This window comes from Cydia fagiglandana, chromosome 13, assembly GCF_963556715.1.
Source record: "Cydia fagiglandana chromosome 13, ilCydFagi1.1, whole genome shotgun sequence".
NCBI lineage: Eukaryota > Metazoa > Arthropoda > Insecta > Lepidoptera > Tortricidae > Cydia > Cydia fagiglandana.
In genome coordinates this window covers 7,721,331-7,749,227 of record NC_085944.1, presented here as the reverse complement: position 1 = coordinate 7,749,227, position 27,897 = coordinate 7,721,331, and the positions used below count along the sequence as shown (strand labels likewise).

At 37.4% G+C, this 27,897-nt stretch overlaps 1 protein-coding gene across 2 annotated transcripts in view; it reads right to left on the bottom strand.

Annotated features, from left to right (window-relative positions):
• LOC134670199 (G protein-coupled receptor kinase 1) overlaps positions 1-27,897 on the bottom strand; it is an 87,840-nt gene that overhangs the window by 56,236 nt on the left and 3,707 nt on the right. For both annotated transcript variants that reach the window (XM_063527905.1, XM_063527906.1), the window contains exon 2: positions 14,069-14,145. In XM_063527905.1, the coding sequence (XP_063383975.1) occupies positions 14,069-14,145 (77 nt within the window). The remainder of the gene's footprint in view (positions 1-14,068; positions 14,146-27,897) is intronic.

The following is a 27,897-nucleotide window of genomic DNA, read 5'->3' as shown; positions in this document are numbered from 1 at the left end:
GAATCGATAATAGAACACGTTCCAAAAGTTTTTAGAATTTTTGTCTGTTTGTCTGTTTATCTGTTTGTCTGTTTATTTGAACGCGCATCACGTAAAAACGGCTGAACGGATTTTGATGAAAACTTCACTAATCTGTCGAGAAATTTCCCGGCCAGGTTATAGGCTATAAAAATTAAACCCCTAAAAGGGGGGGGGGGGTAGCCACAACACTCGATTGACTTAAGCTTGCCCCTGAATCTTATGGCGCTACTTAGGAAGGAGGGGCAATTCAAAAAACGACCGTAAATTAATTGCCCCTCATTGCACAGTGCCATCTTTTGGGGAACGAGTTTACATAATTACGTAGTGGTAAAATAAACACACATATCAACACGCGTATAATTGCATAAGTAATTATTTAAAATTATAAAAAATAAAAATAAAAAATAAAATAAATTGATTTTATTTCAGGCAAGCACCCATATAAAAAACACACAAAAATTACCTATAAAATTTAAAATGACAAAAGTGTAAAAGAAAAAAAAAGTTAAAGTTAAAAGTACAAAATCTGTTAAAACCAAAATTTAAAAATTACAATTTAAAATAAAATAAAATACAACTATTTCCGGTTCGCATCTTGATGCAGAGACAGCCAAAACCTACATATTGGACTGTTCAGATCCTCTCTAATTATGGCAAGGATACAGTTCTCAGAGCTGCGCAGCCTACTCCAAAAGGACGCCACTCTGGACCGAATTACGGCAAAGAAATCGGGGACACGAGCCTCCGCAAACATACTCGACGCACTACACCACCTTGGCAACTTCATCAGGATTCTGAAGGCGTCGTTATATTGAACCCTTAAGGTGTTAATTGCTTTCCTGGTGAAGTTGGTCCAAAGTTGCCCCGTGTAAAAGCTTTGACAGTATGCTCTAAAGAGCGTCACTTTGACCTCGTCGGAGCATCCGCCAAACCTGCGCGCGAACATGTTGCACCACACTGATAAGGCTCTTCTCTCTCGCTCGATGTCTTTGTCGTCCTTCAGGTTTTCGGTTAGGATATGTCCGAGGTATTTAAACTGCTGCACCCTTCGAACAGGTAATCCGTTTAAAAATACGTCAAGTATCCTCTCCGGACCCTTTCCCGCCTTAAATACAAGGTATTCAGTTTTAGTACTGTTATATTTCATTCCGTGAGAAATCGCATATTTCTCACAGTAATGAAGCAACCTCCTGAGGCCCTCAGCCGAGGGGCTGAGGAGCACCATGTCATCCGCATAGCTTAAACTATTAACGCAGACGCCACCTATGTGACATCCGACTCTGGTGCTCCTCAGCCCCACAATCAGGTCATTCACGTAAAGGTTGAAAAGGTCCGGAGAGGTTATTCCCCCCTGGCGAACACCGCATTCTAACCTATACTCGTTAGAAGTCGCTTCGCCCCATTTTACATAGTTCGTTTGGTTCTCGTACCAGTATCTCAACAGATTGGTGACCTCTGTAGGAACTGTAGTGTTCCTAAGCTTACTCCACAGTAAGTTATAATTGACCAAATCAAAAGCCTTACTAAGGTCGAGAAAACATGCGTACACTGATGTTTCTCGTGTAGTGTAGTAGTTGACCGTGTGCTTTAGGCTCATGATGGCTGAATCCGTTGAGAGACCAGGACGAAAACCAAACTGAGCGTCATCTATAATACACCCCTCCTGAATCAAAGGTTGCAGCAGCCGCTCAAGCACCTTACCGACCACAGTACCTAGAGATATTGGACGATAATTGCTGGCAGATCCCAGGTTCCCGGTTTTGTTCTTAACAATAGGCACTACAACCGTCCTCATAAGTGCATCCGGTAAGAAATTATACCGAATACACATATTAAACAGGTTGCATAGCCTAGTAGTAATCCACGGTCCTGCATGGCATTATAAATTTTCTCCATCATGAATTATACCTAATCGTAATTACGCACCCATATCAAATCCACATTCATACGGAGGTATCGCCTCGCACTTAATAATGGCCACGAAGGTGGGTACTTTGAAAAAACAAGCATTGACCTCTGTCATTTGCAGTGCCGGATTAACCCTTTTAAGCAAAATAAGCACTTGCTTAGGGCACCACGTCTAGGGGGCACCAAAACCAACCATCATAGGCAAAAAAACGCGCAGGCTGCATCAGCATTGCAGTCGTCGTGGAGTAGGTACCTACATGAAACTTTTATACGTGTACAATTACCCATCTAATAACGAAGGGTCGAAGGGATCAAGTAAGAGAGTGAGGGTACGTAAGAACATCTACAACGTAGGCTTTCGATTTGACCTTACGCGGAGGGCCTTAAAGTCATGGAAAAAAATCTTGCTTTCGGGCTTGCGGCCAGCCGATTTTTTCGACATAGGTTACCGATTTTATAGCGAATTTTGTTCTCTTGCACGCCAGATTTGTCGGCCAAGCCGAGTTGCTCCTTAGCCGCGATCCTGAGACCTAACTGTCAAAGTGTTATAAGGGGCCCCGTGAAAGCCGAAAACTAAAAGCATCCTATCAAATAGCGCTTTCGAGTGAAGCCAAAGAGCGAGCAATAGAAGAGTTGTGATTACATGCATAGATTCGATTTCAAGCCACTCTTTTGTAGTTCGGCGTAAGGTCTTATGCGAGGTCTTCTGCCTTATGGCAAAGTTGATCTTCTGCCTTAATTACACTTGGGCGTGGATCCAAATCCAAGCTTTCCTCTTTCGCAGCTGGGCCTTCTGCCTTGCTCACACTTCACATTCACTTGGTCAATTCCAAGCTCTGCTTTCTTGCATCTTTTCTGTATGAAAATATCGAGCCTCATGCGAAGCTAGGCTGATAGAAAACTGTCCCATCCCTTCTCTGTATGAAATCCTGGATTCGTGCCTGGTTGGGATCAAAAGTAAAAATGTACAACTGTCTATCAAATTGCGTTTTATATATCGAAAAATTACATTATAAGATATAATAAAGGTGACATTCGGGTGGCGACTGCAGCAGCTTTACTCTGTTGTAACGTTACTGCTGCAGCACTGTCAATTTTCGTGATAAAATTATGTGACTGATTTCCATACTAAAAGTAAAACAACCGGGCAAGTGCGAGTCAGACTCGCGCACCAAGGGTTCCGTACCATAATGCAAAAAAAAACGGAAAAATATGCAAAAAAAAAACGGTCACCCATCCAAGTACTGACCACGCCCGACGTTGCTTAACTTTGGTCAAAAATCACGTTTGTTGTATGGGAGCCCCATTTAAATCTTTATTTTATTCTGTTTTTAGTATTTGTTGTTATAGCGGCAACAGAAATACATCATCTGTGAAAATTTCAACTGTCTAGCTATCACGGTTCGTGAGATACAGCCTGGTGACAGACAGACGGACGGACGGACGGACAGCGAAGTCTTAGTAATAGGGTCCCGTTTTACGCTTTGGGTACGGAACCCTAAAAATGTACAACTGTCTATCAAATTGCGTTTTTATATCGAAATAAATTTCGCGCTCGCTTCGCTCGCGTTATTAATCACTTTCTAAGATATAATGACTGCAGCAGCACGTCACTCAACTTACCAAAAAAAATCTATGTAATCTCGATGACCCTAGGGAGAGCGGGCACCATGGTCTAGAAATGCTTAGGGCATCAAAATATCTTAATCCGGCACTGGTCGTTTGCAGAGTGAAACGATTTGAGACTCGCATTTTACACGCATTACCATGCCTTCCCGAAAAAAATCGAATCATTTGCGAAAGTCTCGCAACGCATTGAGGTTACAAGGGACACGTGATCTTCCTCAGGAGTCTGAAGAAGACCACGGTGAGTGGGTGGCGCTCTAGCCAGGCAGGCCGCTTCGCTTTCGCTCGCGCGCGTATAGCTTACTGTATCGTCCGATATAGGACATCTACTACTCTGTCATTTAAATCACGTGTAAAATTTGAATAAGGGCGAAAAAACTATTGATTTTGGAGTGTAGTTTTATTTAGTGGTACCTAATTGTAAAATATTTTATCTGGACTACAGTCCTCTAGCATATCCATCTGTCAACTTTACTTCAAGTTCCGCCTTCAGGGGAGAGGGAGAGAAATTAGGCTTAGAAATAAGCCACTTACTGACACAGACCGAATTCCACGCGGGCGGAGCCGCGGGCACAGCTAGTATCGGAATAAAACAGATATTTCTCCTGCGAAGTTTCTGACAATTGTCAAAGATTTAGAAGAATTGTAGGTAATTCTTGACAGGTAATGAGTTATATGTCGGAATTTCGTGACAATTGTAGTGTTTCTTGTGACAATTGTCATAAACTGAGCAAGAGGAATATCTGTTTTTTTTCCGATATCATAAAGTTTTTTTTAATAATACAATGATGGTGGCAAACAGGAATACAGCCCGCCCGATGGTAAGCGGTAACCGTAGCCCATGGATGCCTGTGACGTCAGCAACAGCGACACCGGTGCTATAATAAGCACATTAAAACACTCCCTTTGGCCGTGTATTAAAATTCGTCACTCGTTGCAAAATATCTATTTTTCGCACTTCTATCGTAAATACCTACCTATGTATTAACAAAAAAAAGTCACTTGTAAATAGTTACTGCCTTTAAAAAGTATAAGTGCCTCAATGTTATTAGACTTTTTGATTCTTTAAAACGTCTTTAGGTCAATAAAGCAAGTGAAAAATTATTAGAGTTAGACCAAAAAAAGCAATTTTGACAGCCCACGCAGTGCAAGTGTTATTTATAAGTCATAATTTCATAGAAATTTCTTCAAATCGACCTTATTAATAAGAGATTAAAAATATTCAAAATTACCTTAAAATATTTTAATCTTATATTTCATCTCATACGTTCAATAAGGCCCGGGACTGGACCTTTTTACCTGCACTGACAGTGGGCCTTCTTAGCAACAAGTACAAATTCAGAATAATTGGGAATAATAGGGAGCAACTGCTATTTTTGAATGCTGGGCCTTGTTACCCGCCGGGCCTCATATGCCTGCACCTCACCTACCTTATTTATTTGTTTTACAAGGGGAAAAGTTGTTAATTAACCGCTCGTGCTAATATTGATACCCAAACAAGCGAAACATTTTTTTTATTAAATAGGAGGCAAACGAGCAGACGGATCACCTGGTGGTTAGCGATTACCGCCGGCCATGGACACCAGAAGGGTTGCAAGCGCGTTGCCGACCTTTAAGATGGGGGTCTTTGAAGGTTTGAAGGTGGTATCGGACAGTTCATTCCACAGTTTGGCTGTACGAGGCAGGAAGTACATTCACAAATTCAAACATTCTAAAATTGAACTCTAAAATTGAAAATTGAAGTTCGTAAAGTTGAACCTTGAGCGTAGTGAAGGTTTCAAGGGACGAAGGTTAAATAAAATTTTCACCACATCAGCTCGTAAAGGCCCTCTTGATTGTTCGAAACGGATAAGAAAAGTGGCATTTAATTTGATGCAAATTTTGAGTTGTTTCCGTAGGTCAATTGGATCAGTTAGTTGGTAATATTGACGTTAAAATGATAAAAATTGAATAACGTTAGTTTGAAATTGATTTTATGATAAAGTAAATATTATCGGAGATGATCGCTCTTAAAAAATATATGTCGCTAGTCATTTATAACCTAAAAGCGCCAAATTACGCAAAATTATATTGAAATGACACCTGTGTATTGAATTTGAAGAATACTTTAACAAGGGTAGTTATCTGTATGACAATGCACCTAAAATAATTTTCAATTGTATCTATTATTTCTATACTCAACACGATAACGAATTCTACGTAAACGAAACCGCGGGCAATCCCTAGTACATATAGAAAAAAATAAGGGAAGGTAAGTTTCCATTAGTGTACTGTGTAAAATAACTATTTACCATTGATAATAATTTTATTAAGGGCTTTGCGTATTTTTAAGGGCACCGCGCTAACCGCTAGCCCGCGACCGTCGATCGCTGCCTCCTGCCACGGCGCACAGCGCGGCGCGCGCAAACGCCGCGCGTTTGAAATGTAACTTAATATAAGCTCGGAATGCATACTTACGTATCAGTATTTAGTGTCGCCATGATTTTATATTTCTAATCTTTTGTGTGAGAAGTAAGATCTTTATTATGACCGTGTAATATTAACTCTACAAACTTTAATTCAATATTGGCTATACTGCTTAACCAGAAATCAATATCTAGACAAGCACATTGTCCACATTTCTAACTTTTTACATGTATACTAAGTTGATAGATAATATCGTAATTTTGCAATATCAGCTACTCTAATTCTGTATTTGCATAATAATACGTGTTTTTACGTTCACCAGAAAGCAGCTGTTCCAGATTTCTAAAAACCGAATATTGTGAATAAATTAAAGTGTTATTGAATATGTTAAAGTTTTTTGTAACTTTAATTTTATATTTACATAGTTATTTAGCAAAAATTGAAATATTTAAATATGGCCGAACGCTCCACCTAAAATTTTCTAACTTTTTACATGAATGTTATTTAACATGCTTACAATAACATATCAAAAAAGAAAAAACTTTAATGTTATCAAAACCCATTTTTGTTCCACCGCTGGTCTACATATAAGAAGTTATCGATAAACCGTCTTGTGCGAAAATATCTAGATCCTCCTAAGACACAAGGGGTTTTGCGTTGAGAGGGAACACATTTTTGTAGTTACATAGGTACAATCTATTTTGAACTTTTTGATTCTAATATTTCAAATTAGAAATCAAAATCAAAAATATTTTATTGCATGGTTATGGGTTTACAAAATTTTTAGGTACAGTCGCGCTCCGTAATTGTCGAGCAATTTAAGGTCCTAGCTAGGGAATGCAATCTCGCACCAAGATTGGCGATTCGAGATCTCGCACGAAAAATCCGAATCGAGATTGGGTGTTTCGAGATCTCGACAGTCAGATTTTCGGGATCGAGATTAATATCTCGACGAGATCGAATTTGACAAAGTAACTAAAAATGTGTTATTTTAATCAATAATCTCTAAGAATTCCATAGATATAGACATCGTAAAATCGGGCGTATCGAGATATTCCTAGGAATATAATGAAACGCCGACATTTCATGATCTGCCTAGCGAACACCAGCCATTTTGCGCAAACAAGGTGTGATATTCTGATATTCCTATAGTCTATAGGCAAATTAAACAAAAGTCGTCTCCTTCACGATTTTCGTCGACATCTCTTCTAAATACCTAAAACTGGTATGGACGTGTTCCTCGTAGTCTCCAGAATATGAATAGACCGGTTTTTATTTTATGGAGGGGGGGGGACGTGTCGAAAAAAAGGAAGGAAAAAGTGGGCGGCCGCCCAGCATTGATATTTGTTCACGTCTTTAGTCCTATGGGACCGATCGGTTCGTGTGAGATGTCGTTTGAAAGAGTATTAAACGTGCAATTATTGTTTTATAATAACCGTAGTCATGACTGTAGTCATTTACAAAATATTTAAAATATATGATTTTTTACCGTGCATGGATGGCATAAGTACTGACAAAACTCAATAAATTATAACTTTACCGCAATTAATGTTATTATAAAATATACGAAAAATTTCATTAGCTTTCCAAAAACATAAGTTTTATTGATGTATGATATTATACATATAACAAAGTAATGATGAATTTTGTTCCGTCACGTAAATGGCGGGCGACCGACCTCAACTGATCATTATTTCTCGGGTTCTATTTTACTGATCAATTGGTGATGCATACCATTAAAAAGAATATTAAACATACTATAACCACTTGACCGTCCGACGATAGCATAGTATCCGAAAAAAATATGCTCTTAACCGTCCGCGGGAACCTTACTATCCAAAGGGGTGGAAGAAAGATTTGATTTCAGAGCCATCTAACGGAACATTTCAGCATTATTTACTAATTCTCTTGATGCGACAACGTAGCCTAACTAAATAGTTAGCTCTAATAAAATTTAGATGGCAGTGTAGTTATAATTTTTGTAGAAAATTGTGAATGCGCTGCGCGGGGTGTGCGTCGCTAAAAAACCCCGGACAGTTGACAGGAAAACAGTCTCGTGGGCCGGACGGTTGAGTGGATAATTGGTTTCTAATAACCGCAGTCATAACTGTAGTCATTTACAAAATCATTGAAAATATGTATATGATTTCTCGATCAATTATTTTACAATGCGCCCGCTATGAAGCTAGGAATATCAAAGAATGCATTGCTCTGATGGATCTGCCGTCTCTTTCATAAGGAAGATCGTGATATGCCTGGGTTAATATTAGATCAGGAAATGGTGGCGTTTCATGATACGCCAAGGATTACGATTTTACGATATGTTGCCGACATACTACTTATTTAAGGTACCTCATGTTATATTCTGAAAATAACAACAACAAATTAAATATTTAACATAAAATCAGTTTTAATTTTTACTTTACTTCTATGAAATGCTATCGATGTTAAACCACTATTTACCTTTACTTAGAAACTGCGTAACAATAATAGAGCTAAAGCCGGACACATAATAGCACTGCCTGAACAACATGAATCTAAGGTCATATATTACTTAAAACAAAGTATTTCACTTTCAGTCTTGTTCGAGATCTCGAATATATTAATCGAGATCTCGACCGAGATTGCATATATCGAGATTTTCCTGTCAACTAGGTTAAATTTCGAAAATACGTGCGAGATCTAGCGAGATCTCGAACTTGCGAGATCTAGATAGCATTCCCTAGTCCTAGCTGAATTGGTTGTTTCATACCCCAGGTAGCAAACTGACATCAGCGACGCACAGGCGACGTCATTTATAGGTCATAATAAGGTCGGTCATTTATTAGTCGAGAGTAGACGTTTTACTGACGTCCATTTGGGGTCACTATCAGGACGTACCTTTTAGTCACAAAATTGACGTTTTAATGACGTATATTTAGGGTCACTATCAGGACGTACTATTTTAGTCACAAAGTTGACGTTTCACTGACGTCTATTAGGGGTCACTATCAGGACGTACCTTTTTGGTCACAAACATGACGTTTCAGTGACGTCTATTTGGGGTCACTATCAGGACGTACCTTTTTGGTCACAAATACGACGTATCACTGACGTCTATTGGGAGTCACTATCAGGACGTACCATTTTAGTCACAAAGTTGACGTTTCACTGACGTGTAGTTGGGGTCACTATCAGGACGTACCTTTTTGGTCACAAATACGACGTTTCACTGACGTCTATTAGGGGTCACTATCAGGACGTACCTTTTTGGTCACAAACATGACGTTTCAGTGACGTCTATTTGGGGTCACTATCAGGACGTACCTTTTTGGTCACAAATACGACGTATCACTGACGTCTATTGGGGGTCACTATCAGGACGTACCATTTTAGTCACAAAGTTGACGTTTCACTGACGTGTATTTGGGGTCACTATCAGGACGTACCTTTTTGGTCACAAATACGTCGTTTCACTGACGTCTATTTGGGGTCACTATCAGGACGTACCATTTTAGTCACAAAGTTGACGTTTCACTGACGTCTATTTGGGGTCACTATCAGGATGTACATTTTTGGTCACAAACATGACGTTTCAGTGACGTCTATTTGGGGTCACTATCAGAACGTACCTTACCATTAATTACCAAATAAGTCAAGAGATGGCGCTTTGTTCCCAACGCGTCTGTTCTACAACGCGGTGTTAAGATTTTTCCGGGTTTATATATAAGGTTCGAGGAACAACAGTAGTGTAAATAGTAAATAAAGTGGTAGTTTTATACACTGTCATTTTTAGACCTCGTACATGGTCCTTCGAACGGGATAGTTGGCTATTCGGTTCTAGGATTCAACGGCAGAGGGCGTCAAGCCAATTTCTTGGCTGCCCTAATATGTACGGCGCAGTAACGTCCCTATGAATTTAGTATATGACGTTACTCCAACGTCAGTGGCTGCCCTAATGTGTACGGCCCAGTAACGTCCCCATGAACTCATTATATGACGTCACTCCAACGTCAGTGGCTACCCTAATATGTACGGCCCAGTAACGTCCCTGTGAAGTCAGTATATGACTGTCTTACGTCTGTAAACTGACGTCTTGAGGCTGTGACAAATTCACGTCATCTGCTGGGACCCCCCGACGTCAACAAATGACATCTCTTACGTCGAGCAGTACCGTAAACGGACGTCATAATGACGTATAAATGCTACCTGGGACACTTACTCTTACTCTATAGAATATAGAATGTCCAATCCTGCCTTACAAAGACGTTAATATTTATATTTGTCATGTCTATACTTCGTTTCTGAGCATTATTGAAAAAAAAAAACTTACTTGATACTAGTATTAACCACTAAGTACCTAAATAGGGTAATTCGCCAGTAACAGGCCACTATTAGTAACTGGCCACGCCAAACCAAAAATGAATTCTATTCACCTATAAATATAATTCATTTTAGTATAAGGTGGCCAGTTATTGAAACCTTATACCTACTAAAATGAATTCTGTATAGAGGTGAATAGAATTCATTTTTACTTTAGGGCGGCCAGTTACTGGCGAATTACCCTATTCGATATCGAGTTCCGTAAACGTAAGCCGGGTAAGTAAAAAAGTTCAATCGCAATAGGGTAATTCGTCAGTGGCCACCCCAAACCAAAAATGAATTATATTCACCTATAAATAGAATTAATTTTAGTATAAAGTGGCAAGTTATTGAAACCTTATACTAAAATGAATTCTGTTTATAGGTGAATAGGATTCATTTTTAATTTAGGGCGGCCAGTTATTAAAAGTGGCCAGTTACTGGCGAATTACCCTACTTAGTAGTAGCAGTAACAAAAAGTGGCAATGCAAATTGCAATCAGTGAGGTGCGCGCCAGCGCGAGTACGGGCGCACCGCACGCGTCTGTGTGCGTGCATTACACATACAAATACAGTCTCTCACGCCGCGGTTACGCCCCGTCAGAGCGACGGGTATATTCAGCTTGAAATCTCAAAATTGACTTTTAGCTCAGCTCCCGTTTCGTCTTGTTAGTGTTACGCCCGCGCTCACCTATTGTTATTGCATGGAATTGTATGTCAGCTGTCACATAGCTTGCGTGCCGAACCCTTCGCATTGCGTTACGGACACACAACGCAAAACACGTGCTGGACTTAAAACGGACACCAATGAAAGATATATTCGTTCATATATGCTACGTAAAGTTTGAGTCTGTTCAAATCTAACTGTTCCCACAAGGAAGCAGAAAAATAGTTGTGACAAACCGCTTTAAATTATAAGGTAGGTCCCCACTGAAAATCAGCGCTGCGGCTTGCCGTAGCATTACGCTGAGTGGGGTCCTTTTAACGTCCATCTGACCTATATCCGTATATCTTGTTTTAATTTAACTGGTTTTGTAACTATGATGACGAGATAAATGTATTTTCTTTCTTTCTTTCTTTCTTCTTAAATCCAGTGTAAAATTAATTATGGCGACGCAGATTAATCGACTGTTTAATTATAGCCTATTAAGGTCGTATCGGCCGCTGGCATTAGTTTCGGCTTATGATAGCATATACAGGGTGGCATAGAAATTGTTATTTTTGCTCAGGGAATACAGGAAGCTCCTAGACTTATCTCAAAAGCATCTCTTTGGTTAAACGTCACTATACTCATGTTAAATGGTTAACTCACTTAACCTAACTTAACACACGACTCAACTTGGCACTTGGCACATGAATTTAAAAACTTTATTGTGTTCGTAGATTTTTATAATGACATACTAATAAAAAACGCATAATTTAACCGATTTGCAAGACCGAAGGCTTGTACGGAGCACTAAAAATGGAATAATACATTAATTATGGAATCTTGCACATGTTAAGATTCTCCTATTAAAATCATGTATATTTCTGAAACAAATAAAAATTGTTGAACAATTGATTAGTGGTTGAGACAATACCTGAGCTGCGGTTCTCGGCATTCTTGGACGTATTTTAGGTAAACTTTAATGTGCTTCCGAACGTCACGCTGTATGTACAAAAACATTTTTTATCTATCATGTAATTGGCGATACGGGGAACATAACTCATTACGCAGTTACTTAATTATTATAAATAATGCGAATATGATAGATAGGGATGTATTTGTAAACAATTGAGCAAAACTTTCCTCAACGTATAGTTGAATTTTTTTAAGCTGACCGTTTAGGTTATGAGAGATCATACTTATAATAATAAATAAATAAATATTATAGCACATTTTTACACAAATTGACTACGGTAAGCTCAAGAAAGCATGTGTTGCTTGGGTACTCAGACATCGTTATATATAATATATATTATCCGCCGGTTAAAGAAATATAGTATATTATAGTTATTACGGTGTATATAATATATAGTTATTACGGTCAGCTTAAAAAAATCAACTATACCTACCTGCATTTTGTTCTATAAACATTGCTCCTAATGTTCTGGGTACCTATTCCTTGTACTTGTGTAACTTATGTATGTACAATGAAACATCATAATTACGTAGTACTTACTTAGTGACGTAAACAAACCGTACTTATGTGAGTAAATTAGTATATTTACTTACTATTAACGCTATTACGCATTCATTGGAATGGAATCTTGATAGAAGAAACTGTCAGTATTAAATAAAATCTGTATGTGCAACCAGGAAACGGATACCGCTATTTTTTATAGGGGAACGAAAACGGTATTATTTCGTTCTTTGTTAATTATTTCATTTCTAATTGGGCAATCTAATAATACGATGCCGTTACGTAAAACACAACTGAGTCCTACATTTTGAGTACAAAATAATCCGAAATGTATGGTTATTTCGAAGTTTTTGCAAAATACCGGTTCCGAACCCTGTGTGCAACTATAATTATAGTAACAAACTCGGGATATTATATAACAACTTAAAAAAAGGAAGATGTTATTAATTCGACCGTTATAAATTTTACTTTTTTCACTCATAAACAATATGTAACATGTTTATACATAGGTACATGTGACCGTAGTTATGCAAAAAGAGACCAATAATAAAAAATCAGTTTCGAGTTATGGACGTTTTCAGTTTATTTATTTATTTTTTAAGTTCCCTTAGTATTTGCCTGGAAATAAATGATGTCCATTGGCAGATACCAACATTATGCAGGATATTAAACAGATTTCACAAACATTAGTATAACTTTTCAGGGACAAATCTTGATTACAAAACAGTTGGTCGTTCTCTGCAGAATATATCCTTATAATATCGTTACTCACTGAAAACGACCATACCTGTAGTCGACTTCTGCTAAATTACGATATGAGACATTCGATTTTTATAGAAACGGTTATAGGTGGCTGTATTCAGTAAAACATTGAGGTTTAATAAGTAGTATTTTAATCAAAAATGCAAAAAATAGAAATTCTTTGTAAACTATCATTATAACCTAAATTTTACAAAATCAAATAAATCAAATTAATAATATCTATGTTGCCAAGCAATCAGTGAACTACTGACCTGTAAAAAAACTGGTAAGTATAACTTTTATTACAATGATAATTTCTTGAAACAATGATTGTATGTATCGTGAAACACTCACATGCTTACCGAGTTTTTTAGGATATCATTAATCAGTTATTATCTCAAAATCTTAATTTGGCACATTGTATCTATCTATATCGTCTTCTATTTCTTGGTCTACCTGATGATCATATCAAAACAAGAAAAAGACCAATTCGCGGGTAAGACGCAAAATCTATATTTTATGAAAGCGACCATCTATCTAGTCGTTTTATGCAGAATTAAATATTGTGAACATTGGCATTTTTGGTTATAGTCGAAACCGACCAGATGGTCGTGAGTGGTTTGGCCGTGTTCTGCAGATTAAAACATAGACCTGTTAGTGGAAAAATTCGACCAACTCGACCAAGTTGGCTGCTTTCAACCGGTTTGAACACACATTTTTGTTGTTGATCGTTTTAAGCATTTTCTTATAAATCTGTGTAATCAATTGCTAAAAATCAGTCGTTTTAAGCAGAATGTAGTTCAAAAAATCTATTTTATGGCAGACTAGTTAACTCATTTCAGCAAAAAATGGCTTTGGTCGCTTTCTGCATAACTATGGTCATGTAATCATGCAAGTACTTACCTAATACTTGATTGAATATTTTGTCGAAATTAACTTCATTCTTCTTTTCCATATATTTGTGCATAACACTCCGTACACTGAAAAGAAAGAAAATACATCATAATCGATGGTTGTAAATAAATAATCTTGCATTCAAATATTTATTAACATACACACACAACGAAGGCCGCAAAAATATATGACACGATCTTATATGTAGATTGTAGAACCATAGAGTAGTTACTTCTAGTTTGGAAATTTACATATTGTTATAAATCTTTGAAACTTGAAAACAAAGTATTTTTATTTAAAACGCTTTCTATTTCATCGTTGTAAAGGTCAACTGTAAAAATATGGGAGTAGCTAAATTATTCAAAAATACGTCCCATAGTTCTTAGTTCGCGGACATAAGAGCTATGGGACATATTTTTGAGATGATTTGTGCACCCATATTTTTACAGTTGACTGTGTCAGATAATAAATTTTGTTTTCATGCGGCGACTGTCCCAGTGTGGTGTATCAAGAGTGCTCACTCCATACATCAGTTTTGGTCCCAGAAATATTAGTATTTCCATTGGCAACTTTCATAGACGGAAAGTCTTATGTTGTTGAGATTAGAGTTTCCGGTCGGTGCTACATCTATTGTCACTTGACAGTACTACTACTACTCCTTAAACTACTGATAATTCCGCTACTCGATGCTAGATGTCGACTATGAAAGTTGCTATGGAAATACTAATATTTCTGGGACCAAAACTGATGTATGGAGTGAGCACTCTTGTATTACTGTATTTCTCTATGGTAGTTGTGACCTATAAGTTATAATACCTAAGAAATACTGGCGTAGTAAGTAATACTGTGGTAGCGCAGGAATATATGTGGTATATATTATCAAACTAGTTTCAAGATATACATTACATTACCAAAGTTCGCCGTTACAGGATTCCGTAAGTTCTGCTGCAACTTGCAACACGCTCTCGACTTCGCCTTTATCGAATTATGTAACCCAGTTCTTTAGCATAAGTTTAAAAGGCTATAATAGGCTTCCCTTAAATTATGTTCGTGATTATTTTATCGAGCGAAAGTCAAAAACCTCTGCACCTTAATTGAGCAAAAAATCGAACATTATAGTAGATGGTATTTATATACGTTGATAGTTTCAAAATTTTTCGTGATCTATCAATATAGTGGACTGGGTGAAACGGGGTCATGATGCGGAAAAGTGGTGAAGATGGTCACACTGAATTACTTTTCAATCCTTTCATGGGACCAAAACGAAATCGCAAAATAACAAATATACTTAGGGCATACTGAAAATTCCTGGACTGGCCTTAGAAAAAATAAGTCGTCTCATATATCAGAATCGAGAAACTCAGTATGGCCCACGTATTCTGTAGAAAACCTCGAGAGCTGAAGGTGAGTAGCCGCAACGTATGGAGACAGAGGTTATTTTTTCGGGATTGTACGAGTATGTATATAAGTTTTTGGCAAAAATGTAATTTTTCGATATTAAACTTTCGTGAGACATATTTTAAATTGTGCACGAGTGCACGAGTTGCAGCCGCCGCGACCACTCGAGCCTGAGGAAGGACCCCCGACGGGCACGAAACATGTCGCCAATAGCGACTAAAAATTCAAGTGAGTGAAACCGTTGTCGTATAAACAATGTAATTTTTGGTACAAGCTTTTATCGCTGACTGTACTTTTCTTACGACAGCCAACTAATACTCATCGAGACAATTCTAAAAACCCCTAACACAATTAGGCTGCGTTGTTTTATCACCGAGTTCCTATGGCCACATTGGCCACCTCCGGTCTCCATCATCAGATCAGCTCGATAGTATCATAATATTGCATTGTCATTCGATTTATACATGAATGCTAAATTTCAGCTCAATCGGAAACCAAAGGATCAAATTTAACTTGCAAGATTTGATTACTACAGACACAACGGGACAGGTGAAACTAAATAAAAGCTTGTAATAATGATCCTTAGTCCGATAATACCATAACTAGTTTCCTCCGCCATTGATATTTAGACCGGAAAAAGCAATGAAACGTACGGACATTTTATATTTCATCCAATAATGCCTAACGTCGGTTTACGACCCTTCCAAATCGAAGTTAAACCGAGTTTGTAAACGTCATTGCTCGGGACATTACTTTTTCGTGTGTTTTATCGTGATCCAATAATCATAAAAGGGACGGAATAACGATTACTAAGTCCTTTGGCTGATGTTACATTTATCCAGATAACTATAATAACTATAAGTACTCACTCTCAACCCTATGATAATTTTATAATTACATTAAACAACTGTACCACTATTCGGAACCTAATAATAATATTGAGAATGGCAACCCTGTTGTCGGTCGTATTGTCCTTTTCTAGCATATACGTCCCTCTCTCTCTCACACTCCCACCACACAGCAGTTTGCTTTTTGGCGGTTGTCGCAAAAACAAATTTCCAACTCATTGGCTTGCTGTTTTTCCATCTGGAAGGTCGTGAAGCTAAACTGCTGGTGAGTTTTTGAATTGTACCCCAGTTTAGCTGACTATATTGAAAAACAGTTTCTAACGGCTTTTGCCGTTCGAAATAAATATTTAAATTTAGTGTCCGTTAAACTATCTAGCAAATAAAAACGATCCGGAATAGTAATGTGTAAGTTTTCAAAGGCTGCCTGCGCGCACCGTGGCTATGCTAATGAAAATACTAAAACACATAATGGTAGAAAACACATCGAGATGGTAAAGCGTGCACTTGTCACCATTAAAATTTAATTAATATTATACCTACATTAAGTCTCTTCTGAGTCTTATTACTTATTACTTTAAATCTTTGTGTGTCTATAATAACTGTTGAAATTAGGTATAACACTTAAATGGTGATGTGTGGAGGCATACCCTTCAGTTTTCAAGTGATTTGTGTTTTCGAATACGAAAGGATCGGATAGTTAATACGTGTTACGTAGAACCTACGTATTAAGGTAGAAGCTTATAGACGTGTAGGGTTTATCTGTCCAAGTATCTATCAGCAACTTGTCGGTTTATCCCGTTCCGGGATAAATATAATATTGCAAAATGAATTTTTTGGTAATAAACTTGCTGATAAATAATGTGTACCCGCTTAGGATTCGACGAAGCCCCGCTTCGCGGGGCTTCTATTTCCGCTCTGAGGGACACAAGGTAACGAACAAACCTACATCGCAAGAATTGCATTTATTTTTGTGGAAAGTGAGTACTTCGGCACTTTCGGCAGTACGTAAACTTAAGTCTGACTAGATAAAGAGAGATATTAGCATGGCTCTGCGCAAGAATGACATGGAAATCCTTAAGTATTTCACTCCCTATCAATTTATATCTCTCTAACTAGATCTAAGGATATTGAAAAAAAAAAAGGTTAAAATGTAGGTAGATAGGTATCTCTTTAAATAAATAACAGGTACTAACAGCTTAAAAGAACTCTTGCATGTAGTTGCTATATGTGCTTGTATTATTTTGGATTTGAATAACTGGATTATTCATTCTATATGTAACTATAGGTACATACAAGACGGTTCTTTAAGCCTACCTACCTACCTACATAAATAGTACCTACACTTGTAAACGTTTTAAGTAAAATCGGAAGCCTGTGACTTGAAAGGGCATTAACGATATGGGAATGTTTAGATTGATTCATTGACGAAGACGCATGGTTTGCTTCATAATTTCAAATTATATTCGCTAACTGTAGAGTTAAAGTTTAGTTATGGCAAATCTCGTCACCGTGAATGACACTTTCTAAAAGTGCCTATTAAAGTAAATCCTTTCCCCTTGTCGAGCGAAGAACTCGCAACTACTTAAGGGAATATTACCCATAAACATAAACTTCATTTGAATGATATTCTTAAGCTATGTCTGTTATGGTTCCACCTGCGTAAGGTGTGCCTAAGAGAATCTTTTATTCAGTCACAAACTAACGTCAAGTTATTTGTGATGAAACCAATATGTTGTGTACCTATTTAAGCCTGCGCAAGGCTGCCATGTTTCCACCTGCGTAAGGTGTGCCAAAGAATCTTTGATTCATTCACAAACTGATGTCAAGTTACTGATGATGATATTACAACCTATATATAAGCCTGCGCAAGGCATGTCAGAAATTAAATGATATGGTCATAACACAGGCGAGCGAGTAGGCCACAATCATAAAAATATAACAAAGATGAATATGTAAATACCTCCTTTTGGACAAAGGACAAGTGAAAAGGGTTCTAACAAAATAATGTTCTGGGTAAAAATCAGTCGAAATAGGCTTCGTTATTCGAGGTTTCATTATTGTTTACCAATCTATTTTAAGGGTCCCGGACACCCTATTGGCTAAACTCAAAATTGGAATAATTAACATTTCTAAAATTATAATATAATAGATATGAAATAACCTAAGATTCCAGGCCTATCTCGACTCATTTTTATTTTAAAGATGAAAAAATCTTTGCACCCTAATATAAAATTGTGGTCTAGAGACGCTAAGCCTCATAACGTTGGTGGCATAGATAATACTAAGAGATTTAGTCACCTAAATTCGACCATAAGCCCAGACAGAATATTGATATTTAGAATAAGGTGTGGTCAATCCTCCAAGGTCCAGATAATCTGTGGACTCTAATTAAATCAGGCTCACTTAAGCTCACGACACAACATAGCTTACGGTTCAATTCTGAAATAAGCTATGTTTAATATCACTCATGGTGTGAAAATAAAATTACAAGAGCACAAACAGCCTGCTCAAGGTGTACAAAGGGTTCCGTTTAGCGGCCCTATGAATATCTAAAAACCTTTGAAGTCTATGCCTGCTATGACAGACTAGAAATTAATATAAATTATATTTGCCTCGAGAGCACTAGTCTTTCAGTTAACATTTTTACGAGTACCTACCTATGTAGGTACACGACATAACCAAGGTTAGGTACCTATTTAATTATTATATCCCTGACTGGCATGGTATATAGGAAAATTGTCCTGCACAAGCATGTTGGAAATAAAAATATACAAAACTGACCTAACGGGGCGTTTATGAATGATTTATTTTACATCCTTATGTCTGCCTTGTGAACCTTGAGGATTCGAACCACCTTGATCGTAAGTGCTCCTATGCACAGATTAAGTTTATTTTAAACTACCCATGCACTAATCTCAAAGGCACGTGCTTCTATGCACGGACCAAATATTGTTATCACTTAATTCACTTATCATTATTCGTCATAGTTTGATACTATACGTTTAACAAATGTACCCACCGTGGAATGTAAGGTACCCAGTCATAAGGTTTTTAATAAACAGTGACTTAATGGTTTGCACGAACGATTCTAGTATAACTTCTGGGCGACACGTCTAGGGCATGACCCTCTAGTTCTCAATTTATACAAAATTATAGCATTGCGATACTGTTTGCTTTGCACAATGTGAAACAGCAGCAAGCCTTGCGAAAAGGCGAAGCTATTTTGAAAGGCGAGTACTTTTCAAAAATACATTGTAATATATATAAATATGTTTTTGTCGTGGAACAAGTACACCCAAACAAATGCAGTCATTTATTATAATATGTTGGCAAAACTCTGCAAAAGAGTTATATAGTCTGTCTGTACAGTGTAACTTGAAGGCATCAATGCACATGAATCTCTTGAAACATGGTGGATCAATTAATTTACACCCCGTTTGTGTCTTGCTCCTATTACCAAATCCACAAGTTAAGGACCTCAACCTATATATAGGTACCCTTCTTGCTCGAGACCTGTAAAAAATGTACACAATAATTTCATGCAGTCAAGTGTCGGAAAACTAGATCCACACACTTAGCGATATCGTGAATATATATCCATGAACTCTGTATATTGCCTCCCAGTAGGCGGGATGTTATTAGACTAACCTATATAGTAGGTAGTAGGCCAGAGATATAGTATACAAAAGTACACTGGCCCAAATTAAGTAATATTATATTTCAGAATATAAAATAATTTACAATCTTGCTATTATTGAAATATAAACAAGTAACAATTATCCTTAGTTCATAAGGAGCATAAGTATACCTAAATATCTAATAGATTCGACAAAGCGTTGATTCTAGCATTGGATAAAATAGGTCCCTCTTAAAGGGCCTCTGCGCTGTTGGCTTTGGGGCCACAGGCGCCCGGCAAATGGTCGGGAACCCCCTGGTTTCCCACAGCAAATAATGTAAAATCACGAAATAAGTACATAAATTTGTATTTCGGTTAAAAGCACCTATGCGATGAGCTAGGGTTTCGAATTAAGTATCTGATTCCTTATAATTTACACACTGAATATTCAGAATTAAGCAATGTCTATGAATAGTTTACAGAAATTAAGCCACTTTAGCGGTCAGAACCAATAAAGTTTTAAGGCTTATGTCTACCAGTAGGCACCAGATAAAGTAAACCACTAAGAAACTACTCTTACTACATATATACAAATTATTGAGTAAAATTAAGGTTATGATAGCTAAACATGAATTTAATTAGAATGACTCTGCAAATATTATTGATAAAGTTCTGTGGCAATTCTACACAAGAACACCACAAAGCGTCATAACTAGTGCCACAGCGCAGTGAACAATGAGTGTTGTGGCTTAAGCTCTCATAGTAACCTTCACACTTTTAAGTAAGGTTTATTTATGTATGTACAGTGACTTGCGTTCTCGTTAGTAAAGCATATAAAAGAGTTAAATGCATTTTATAGCTATAACTATAACCTATAACCAAGTATATGGCTTACAGCTTCCGACGTGTCGGAAGCCGGTGTTGCTCGAAGCTTACAGTCATTAAATAAATTTAGTGATTCCCTATGACATTTGAATAAGTACCTAATTTTATTAACTCTGTTTGTGGTGATAGTGATATAACGAATAATTAAAATATTCGTCTACCTAATCCCGAGGGATTCTGGAAATAAGAAAGGTCCTGTCCTTGTTATAGTCCTGCAACTGCTTACTTTACTATTATAGATAATTATTATCAGATTTGATAATAATTGCGACTTATAAATAAAAACTACTCTAGTACTTTATTATTTTTATCTTTTCATACTTGAATTACATTACTCCTTATAACAGATGTTGTATGCTCTTTGAAGAGTAGACTGACTTATCACATCTTCTTTTACCTAGTTTTCACATACCTACATTTAAGTAATTATGTATAGCACCCTTGTGGTGACTCACTTATTCTTTTTGAACATTTATAAGTACATTAAGTACGTATATAAAATGTTAAGTTAGTATCATAATATAATGGAATATCAAATTGTATGCTTTACTAAATACCTCTCTCCTCACAGGTGTTAAAATAAAGGGTGTACTGCATAATTAATTAAACACTCATAATATAATAATATTACATATACATAATAAGTACATGTATAATCACATTGGCTTGGCGTCTTCCCACCACCAGGCGATAACAAACACGTCTCAATATTATTATTAGGTTCCGAATAGCGGTACAGTTGTTTAATGACAGCGTTTTACACAAAAATAAAACGCTAATTAAATAACTTACCCTATTCGGAACCTAAAGTTTTAATCCTGCCTGGTGTAAATATGTATAATTTTGAGACAATGAGTTGGAAATTTGTTTTTGCGACAACCGCCAAAAAGCAAACTGCTGTGTGGTGGGAGTGTGGGAGAGAGAGGGACGTATATGCTAGAAAAGGACAATACGACCGACAACAGGGTTGCCATTCTCAATATTATTATTAGGTTCCGAATAGGGTAAGTTGTTTAATTAGCGTTTTATTTTTGTGTAAAACGCTGTCATTCAAAAAATACCATAACAGTACAAAAGCTAGCCGGAAGAGGCGAATAAAGTGCAAATAGGAGATGGAAAATTCGACTTTAACCCGATGCAGGACGTTTTTGATTCTTTATTTCAATAGTTGGAATAGACTGCAGGGGTCTCTAAACTTTTTTATCTCAGATATCTGAAACTTTCGCGCGGGTCACCGTCGGTTTTTGCGCGTGCAAACTCATTTCCACTCTCAATTAATGCTGAACCTCTGGAGCCTGCCTCCCGCGGGCCGGACAGTGGGCACTCGCTTTGGGTGTGTTGTGTGTGTGGATTGGAATTCGTCGCGGGCAGGACTTGGCCCACGGGCCGGGGTTTGAGAGGATAGAGGAAAGCTGGCGTAAACATATAAACTGCAATGACCGACATAAAATAAATCCTCAAACTACGACGCTGAATTGAACTAAGTGTTTATTTACATAATAACAATAACAAACAAACTCATAATTATACTAAGAATCGTAACATTACAGCTGCAAGGGAAGGCGCCGTACATTTTGTGGTAACATTGATTTGACAATTACCGTTTTGACAACCTAATAGTAGCACGTGTAAAGCGATATATCGAATTTCCGTCCATAATTATAATATTTTATACTGCTTTGCGCGTCTTGTTATATTCCCTTTGTATGTATACACAAAGAGCGCATATGTAATTTCCTTGATACTACCACCGTACACAACTACTGTAGGGTAAGTTATTTCGGGCAACCCACACAGTGCATTGTTTTCAAATAACTTCGTTATTTGCTACGAACTCGATCTCGGGTCGTTTGCGTAAGCCAAGTTTTCCTATTGAATCAATACTAGACCAACATTTCTGTATTCTGGATGGCAACAGTATTACTCCGAGAGTAGGTTTTAATAAACCTACGTATAAAAACTTTAAACTCCATAAAAAAACAATTCTTGTTATCTTGGTAGTCGAATAGAGTTCATATTTTATTATTTATTATTGGTTATCAACTCGGTCACTCACAGCCACACAGGCAACTCAATATTTACTTCTGCGGGTCAAACCGCATGAGACCGCTGATCAGAGTTAACAGTTTGTTGAATCCCATCAAAAACCTAATTCATTAAAAAACATACATACATACATACATATATAGGCTGATAAACACATTACCCTCCTTTGCGTCGCGCAGTCGGGTAAAAAATGAAGTGCGCGTGGCGACTATGTAATATTAGTGATATCTGATCATATTACGCTCTACCGCATCCCCCCACGTCCTAAACTACAGGGAAACCAAATAAGAACCTAAATCCAAATAGAACCCATCCTACTGATCTACCAAGTCTGATGACCTATTTTCCACTCAAAGTAAAACTCATATCGCTCAATCCTATCTAGCTATATGTATGTACCTACAGTACAGTTGACGTAAACTATGTATAATGTTTACATTTTTGCACCGTAATCCACAAATACATTTGACATCCAATCTACCTATAATGTAACGGGATAGTTATTTAATATTTCTTAGTTTTATGATAGGTTGGTTTTCTACTTTCCTAAACTTTTTCCGGAATGTAGGAAAACGGCTGTTCAGCAGCATATACTCGTAGGTACCTAATAAGTTCGTAATATATACTTAATTAATCCATTCATTCAGCATGGTGAAGCCAATTAGGTTTTAGTTGAGTGTTGTGACTCGATTGTGTTATAAATTACGACCTCAATTTGATTTATAGGATAAAAAAGTATATCCTCAAATGCACTTTTCAATGAGGGAAGAGTTTAGCATTTTTAGAATGCGTCTAAGGTCACGTTATCAAATTTATAAGGAAAATAATAAAGTATACTAATGTAATTTTTATAGGTATATTTTCTGGAAACCGAGGAACAACAGCGGGCTTAATTTCCCATCTTCCTTGTTTCCCCAGAATGAATCTGTCAAGGAGGACATTATAATTGATAACAAATTTATATCATTTATAGCCTTTACACGTATACTTATAAATATAGACCTAAAGTTACATTTTTCTTTTTTATTTCTTCTTATCAATCATGTTCAAGAAAAGAAGTGCCTATTCTTTCAAATTGCTGTAAGTTTATTCTAGGCTTAGCTAACTTTGGATACTACTTAGTGAGATCACCCTATTTCATTTAACGAGCTAAATAAACGGCATCTCCATCACCACGATTGAGTGTTAATGTTAATTGTTGTTAAGTGTTTAATTACTTCTTCGATTAGATATTTTATTAGCTAAATGGGTTCCTTCGTCTCGGACTAACTAAAGGCTCCGTCACGCAGGCGCGTTTTACGGGCGGCGCGTGAGCGGGGCGCGCGGCTATTATATATAAAACGCTCACGCCCCGCACGGAAAACGCGCCTGTGGGACGAAACCTTAACGGTTCCTCGTTTCATGATTCATAATGTGTTGATAGAACTGATTTTTCAGGTGTCTGTGTGCGTTGTTCGACCCAGATTTCAAATCTCGGCTCATGTCTGTTATTTACCTAGGTTTATTTAATTTTATACCAAGTGGCAAACAAGCATACGGCCCGCCCGCAACTCCAGGGGTGTTACATGCGCCTTGCGACCCTTTAAAAATCTGTAAAATTCATTTTTGAAGACGCTTTACGCTCCTCGAATAAACTTCGGCAGGGTGCTCAATTGCTCATTCCACAGCCCTTAGAAGTATATTCTTTAGAGTCTAACTGAGTGAAAGGTTAGGTTAGGTATTATGTTCCTACCGATTCTATGACGGACCACCAGTATACCATAACCAACAAGTGGTATGGTAAGACTTCAAAACCAGAGGGCGTGGATACGAACCTATGAACATGAAGCCTTGTACGTATTGTACGTAAGTCCTGTCTTTGAAATTCTTAACTTATGTACGGCCAGCTGCAGAATTGTATGGACACTTTATGAATTAACTTCATTCATACAGTGCTAGATGTACCTAGGGAGGTACGAATTATCACTACTATGTTTGCCGGTTTGCTAAATATTAACTGACCCAACAAGGCCTAGTTTCCCCTCTGGGTTAAAAGGTCAAATTGAAGTAGCTGTCGTAAGACTTATTGCTTGGGATTAGGGTGCCGAATGGACCATAGGCTCCATAAGGGAGCGGTGACAAAAAGCCGGAAAAAAGCTAGGTAGAAAAGCCGTCGTGAAGCGAAAAATTAGTGACTTAGAATATCTAGTTTTCAAGCCCCGGGCCCCAAGGGTAACATAAATCTGTTTTAAAGAGCCACAAGCAACAGCGTAATAGGTATCCAACTCTCGGTTAGTAAGTAGGTAGGTCCATCTTATTAGGAATCTGTATTTTCGGTAGTGTCCAACCGAAACTGAGAAAATACCTTCTAATTCGGAAAAAATCTGGTTTCGGCTGGATACTACTGATGTGATGCCAGCACTGCCGACTGTAGATACCTATTTATTTTGTGATTCCGCTTTTCTAAGGTTTGAGAATTCGAGGGCTCAATAGCAGTAATTAATCACACACAGCTCACTGTCGCCATGTTAGCGTGTCCAAATGAATAGGAACGACATGCGATCATAAATCTGTTGTTCTAATAAGAGCGTGTGCGAAACGGTGCGGCAGTTTGAACCGCATGACCGAAGAATTGACGGAGATTACAACATGTTACGCCACTTAGATACGCCACTTTAAACAACAACGCCAATTTCCGAATTATTATTATTATGTTCCTCCCTTTTGGATTTTTTCTTTTTAGGGTTCCGTACCTCAAAAGGAAAAAGCGGAACCCCTATAGGATTAGGATCACTCGTGCGTCTGCCTGTCTGTGCGTCTGTCACAGGCTATTTTCTCGGAAACTACTGAACCAATTAAGTTAAAATTTGGTACATATTGTATGAAATCCATGTGGCTTTTAGGTATTATTTCAGTAATGATGTGCTTTCCTGCTCATTGTCTGCATGGGTCTTTGTAAATAAGATTGGCTACCAGAGCCACATGTGAGCACATGAACAATTGAACATCTTCAACAGCAGAGCTGGAGCAATTACTGTGGCTAAACCAGCCGGAACAGTATATATAGGTATAGGTATAGGTATATGGGTTAATTGGTTTACTTGTGAACACCAAAATTAAGGCAATAAGTACAAAATCATGGCTTGTAAAAATAGGCTATTTGAAACTAAATATCATAACAGAAGTGCTATCAAAGAGAGATAAGTATGTTTGTATTATCTTTGTGTACTAACCAAACAAGACCAGTGCTAAAACATTCATTGTTCTACCTATAGGCTAAAAGTTGGTATAGTGCCTACAGCCTTTTTTCAATGTTGTCAGTGGCATCATAAATAGAAATGGGTTTATAAAAGAATAATTAGTGTCACCTATAATATAAAAATAATGTTTCGGCCAAAGGTTTGGTTCCAGCCAAAAAACTGCTGAATGACCGCACTGAAATTGTCTGGCCGAATCTTTCGATGTTGGCAGGTTTTGGCATAAAAATCATGATTTGGCTGAAACTAGAGCAAAACTGAACCTTTGGTTTTGGTTTTGGAAAAGTACATAAAAAAAAGTTGATTTAAAAAAGCTGAGAGTTACTACAGTAGTCTCCAATATTGAACAACCAAGGCTTTTTATAATTGACACTATTCAACATATAATTATGATAGGTACTCCGATCGATATGGCAATGAAAACAATCTTTATTTTCATTAAAATAACAAATTGGTAAATAAGTTTCATGTTCCATTTCTTTATAAACAACAATCTGTACAACAACTCTTTCAAATTTAGAATTAATTGCATTTTAAAAGTTTTTTCAATAATTTCACTTAATTAAAGGTTTGTATGTATAAGTTTTGTATGTATAACTAGGCAAACAAGTGTCCTTCAATAAAAAACAAAATGAAGAAGAAGTCGACAGAAGAATAAACAACACATGGAGAAAATACTGGTCACAAAAAGAAGTACTTAAAGGCGACTACCATCCAAAGTTAAAAAAGATAATAATGGACACTTGCATACTACCTTGTCTGACATATGGTTGTCAAACATGGACATACACAAATACAATAAAAAATAAAATTTCCACATGTCAGCATGCCATGGAAAGGAGTATGTTGAAGTTAAGACGAATACATAAAGTCAGAAATGAAGAGATCAGGAAAAGAACTAAACTTGTGGATGCCCTAAAACAAACACTGCGTCTAAAATGGCAATGGGCTGGTCATGTGTCAAGATATACAGACAAAAGATGGACTAAGACTGTGACTGAATGGACAGGACCACCTGGAAAAAGACATCAAGGAAGGCCACAGAAGCGCTGGTCAGACGACATAGTTCAAATAGTTGGAAAAACAGGAATAAATTGGATGAAATTAGCTACAGATAGAGAACAATGGAAGGGACTCGAGGAGGCTTTTACCCAATAGGGATCAGTGAAAAGAATTAACAAATAATACAACAACATATAAACAAACATTATATTCGCTGAAATAAATAAAGCTGTAATAATAATAATAATAAGCCCGCAGGGCAGCTTGTGGCGAGCTGTTGGGGAGTAACGACCCCACGGACCCGAGTGCTCCCGAGAGTCGGTCAGGGACAACGCCAATTTCCGAATTATTATTATTATGTTCCTCCCTTTTGGATTTTTTCTTTTTAGGGTTCCGTACCTCAAAAGGAAAAAGCGGAACCCCTATAGGATTAGGATCACTCGTGCGTCTGCCTGTCTGTGCGTCTGTCACAGGCTATTTTCTCGGAAACTACTGAACCAATTAAGTTAAAATTTGGTACATATTGTATGAAATCCATGTGGCTTTTAGGTATTATTTCAGTAATGATGTGCTTTCCTGCTCATTGTCTGCATGGGTCTTTGTAAATAAGATTGGCTACCAGAGCCACATGTGAGCACATGAACAATTGAACATCTTCAACAGCAGAGCTGGAGCAATTACTGTGGCTAAACCAGCCGGAACAGTATATATAGGTATAGGTATAGGTATATGGGTTAATTGGTTTACTTGTGAACACCAAAATTAAGGCAATAAGTACAAAATCATGGCTTGTAAAAATAGGCTATT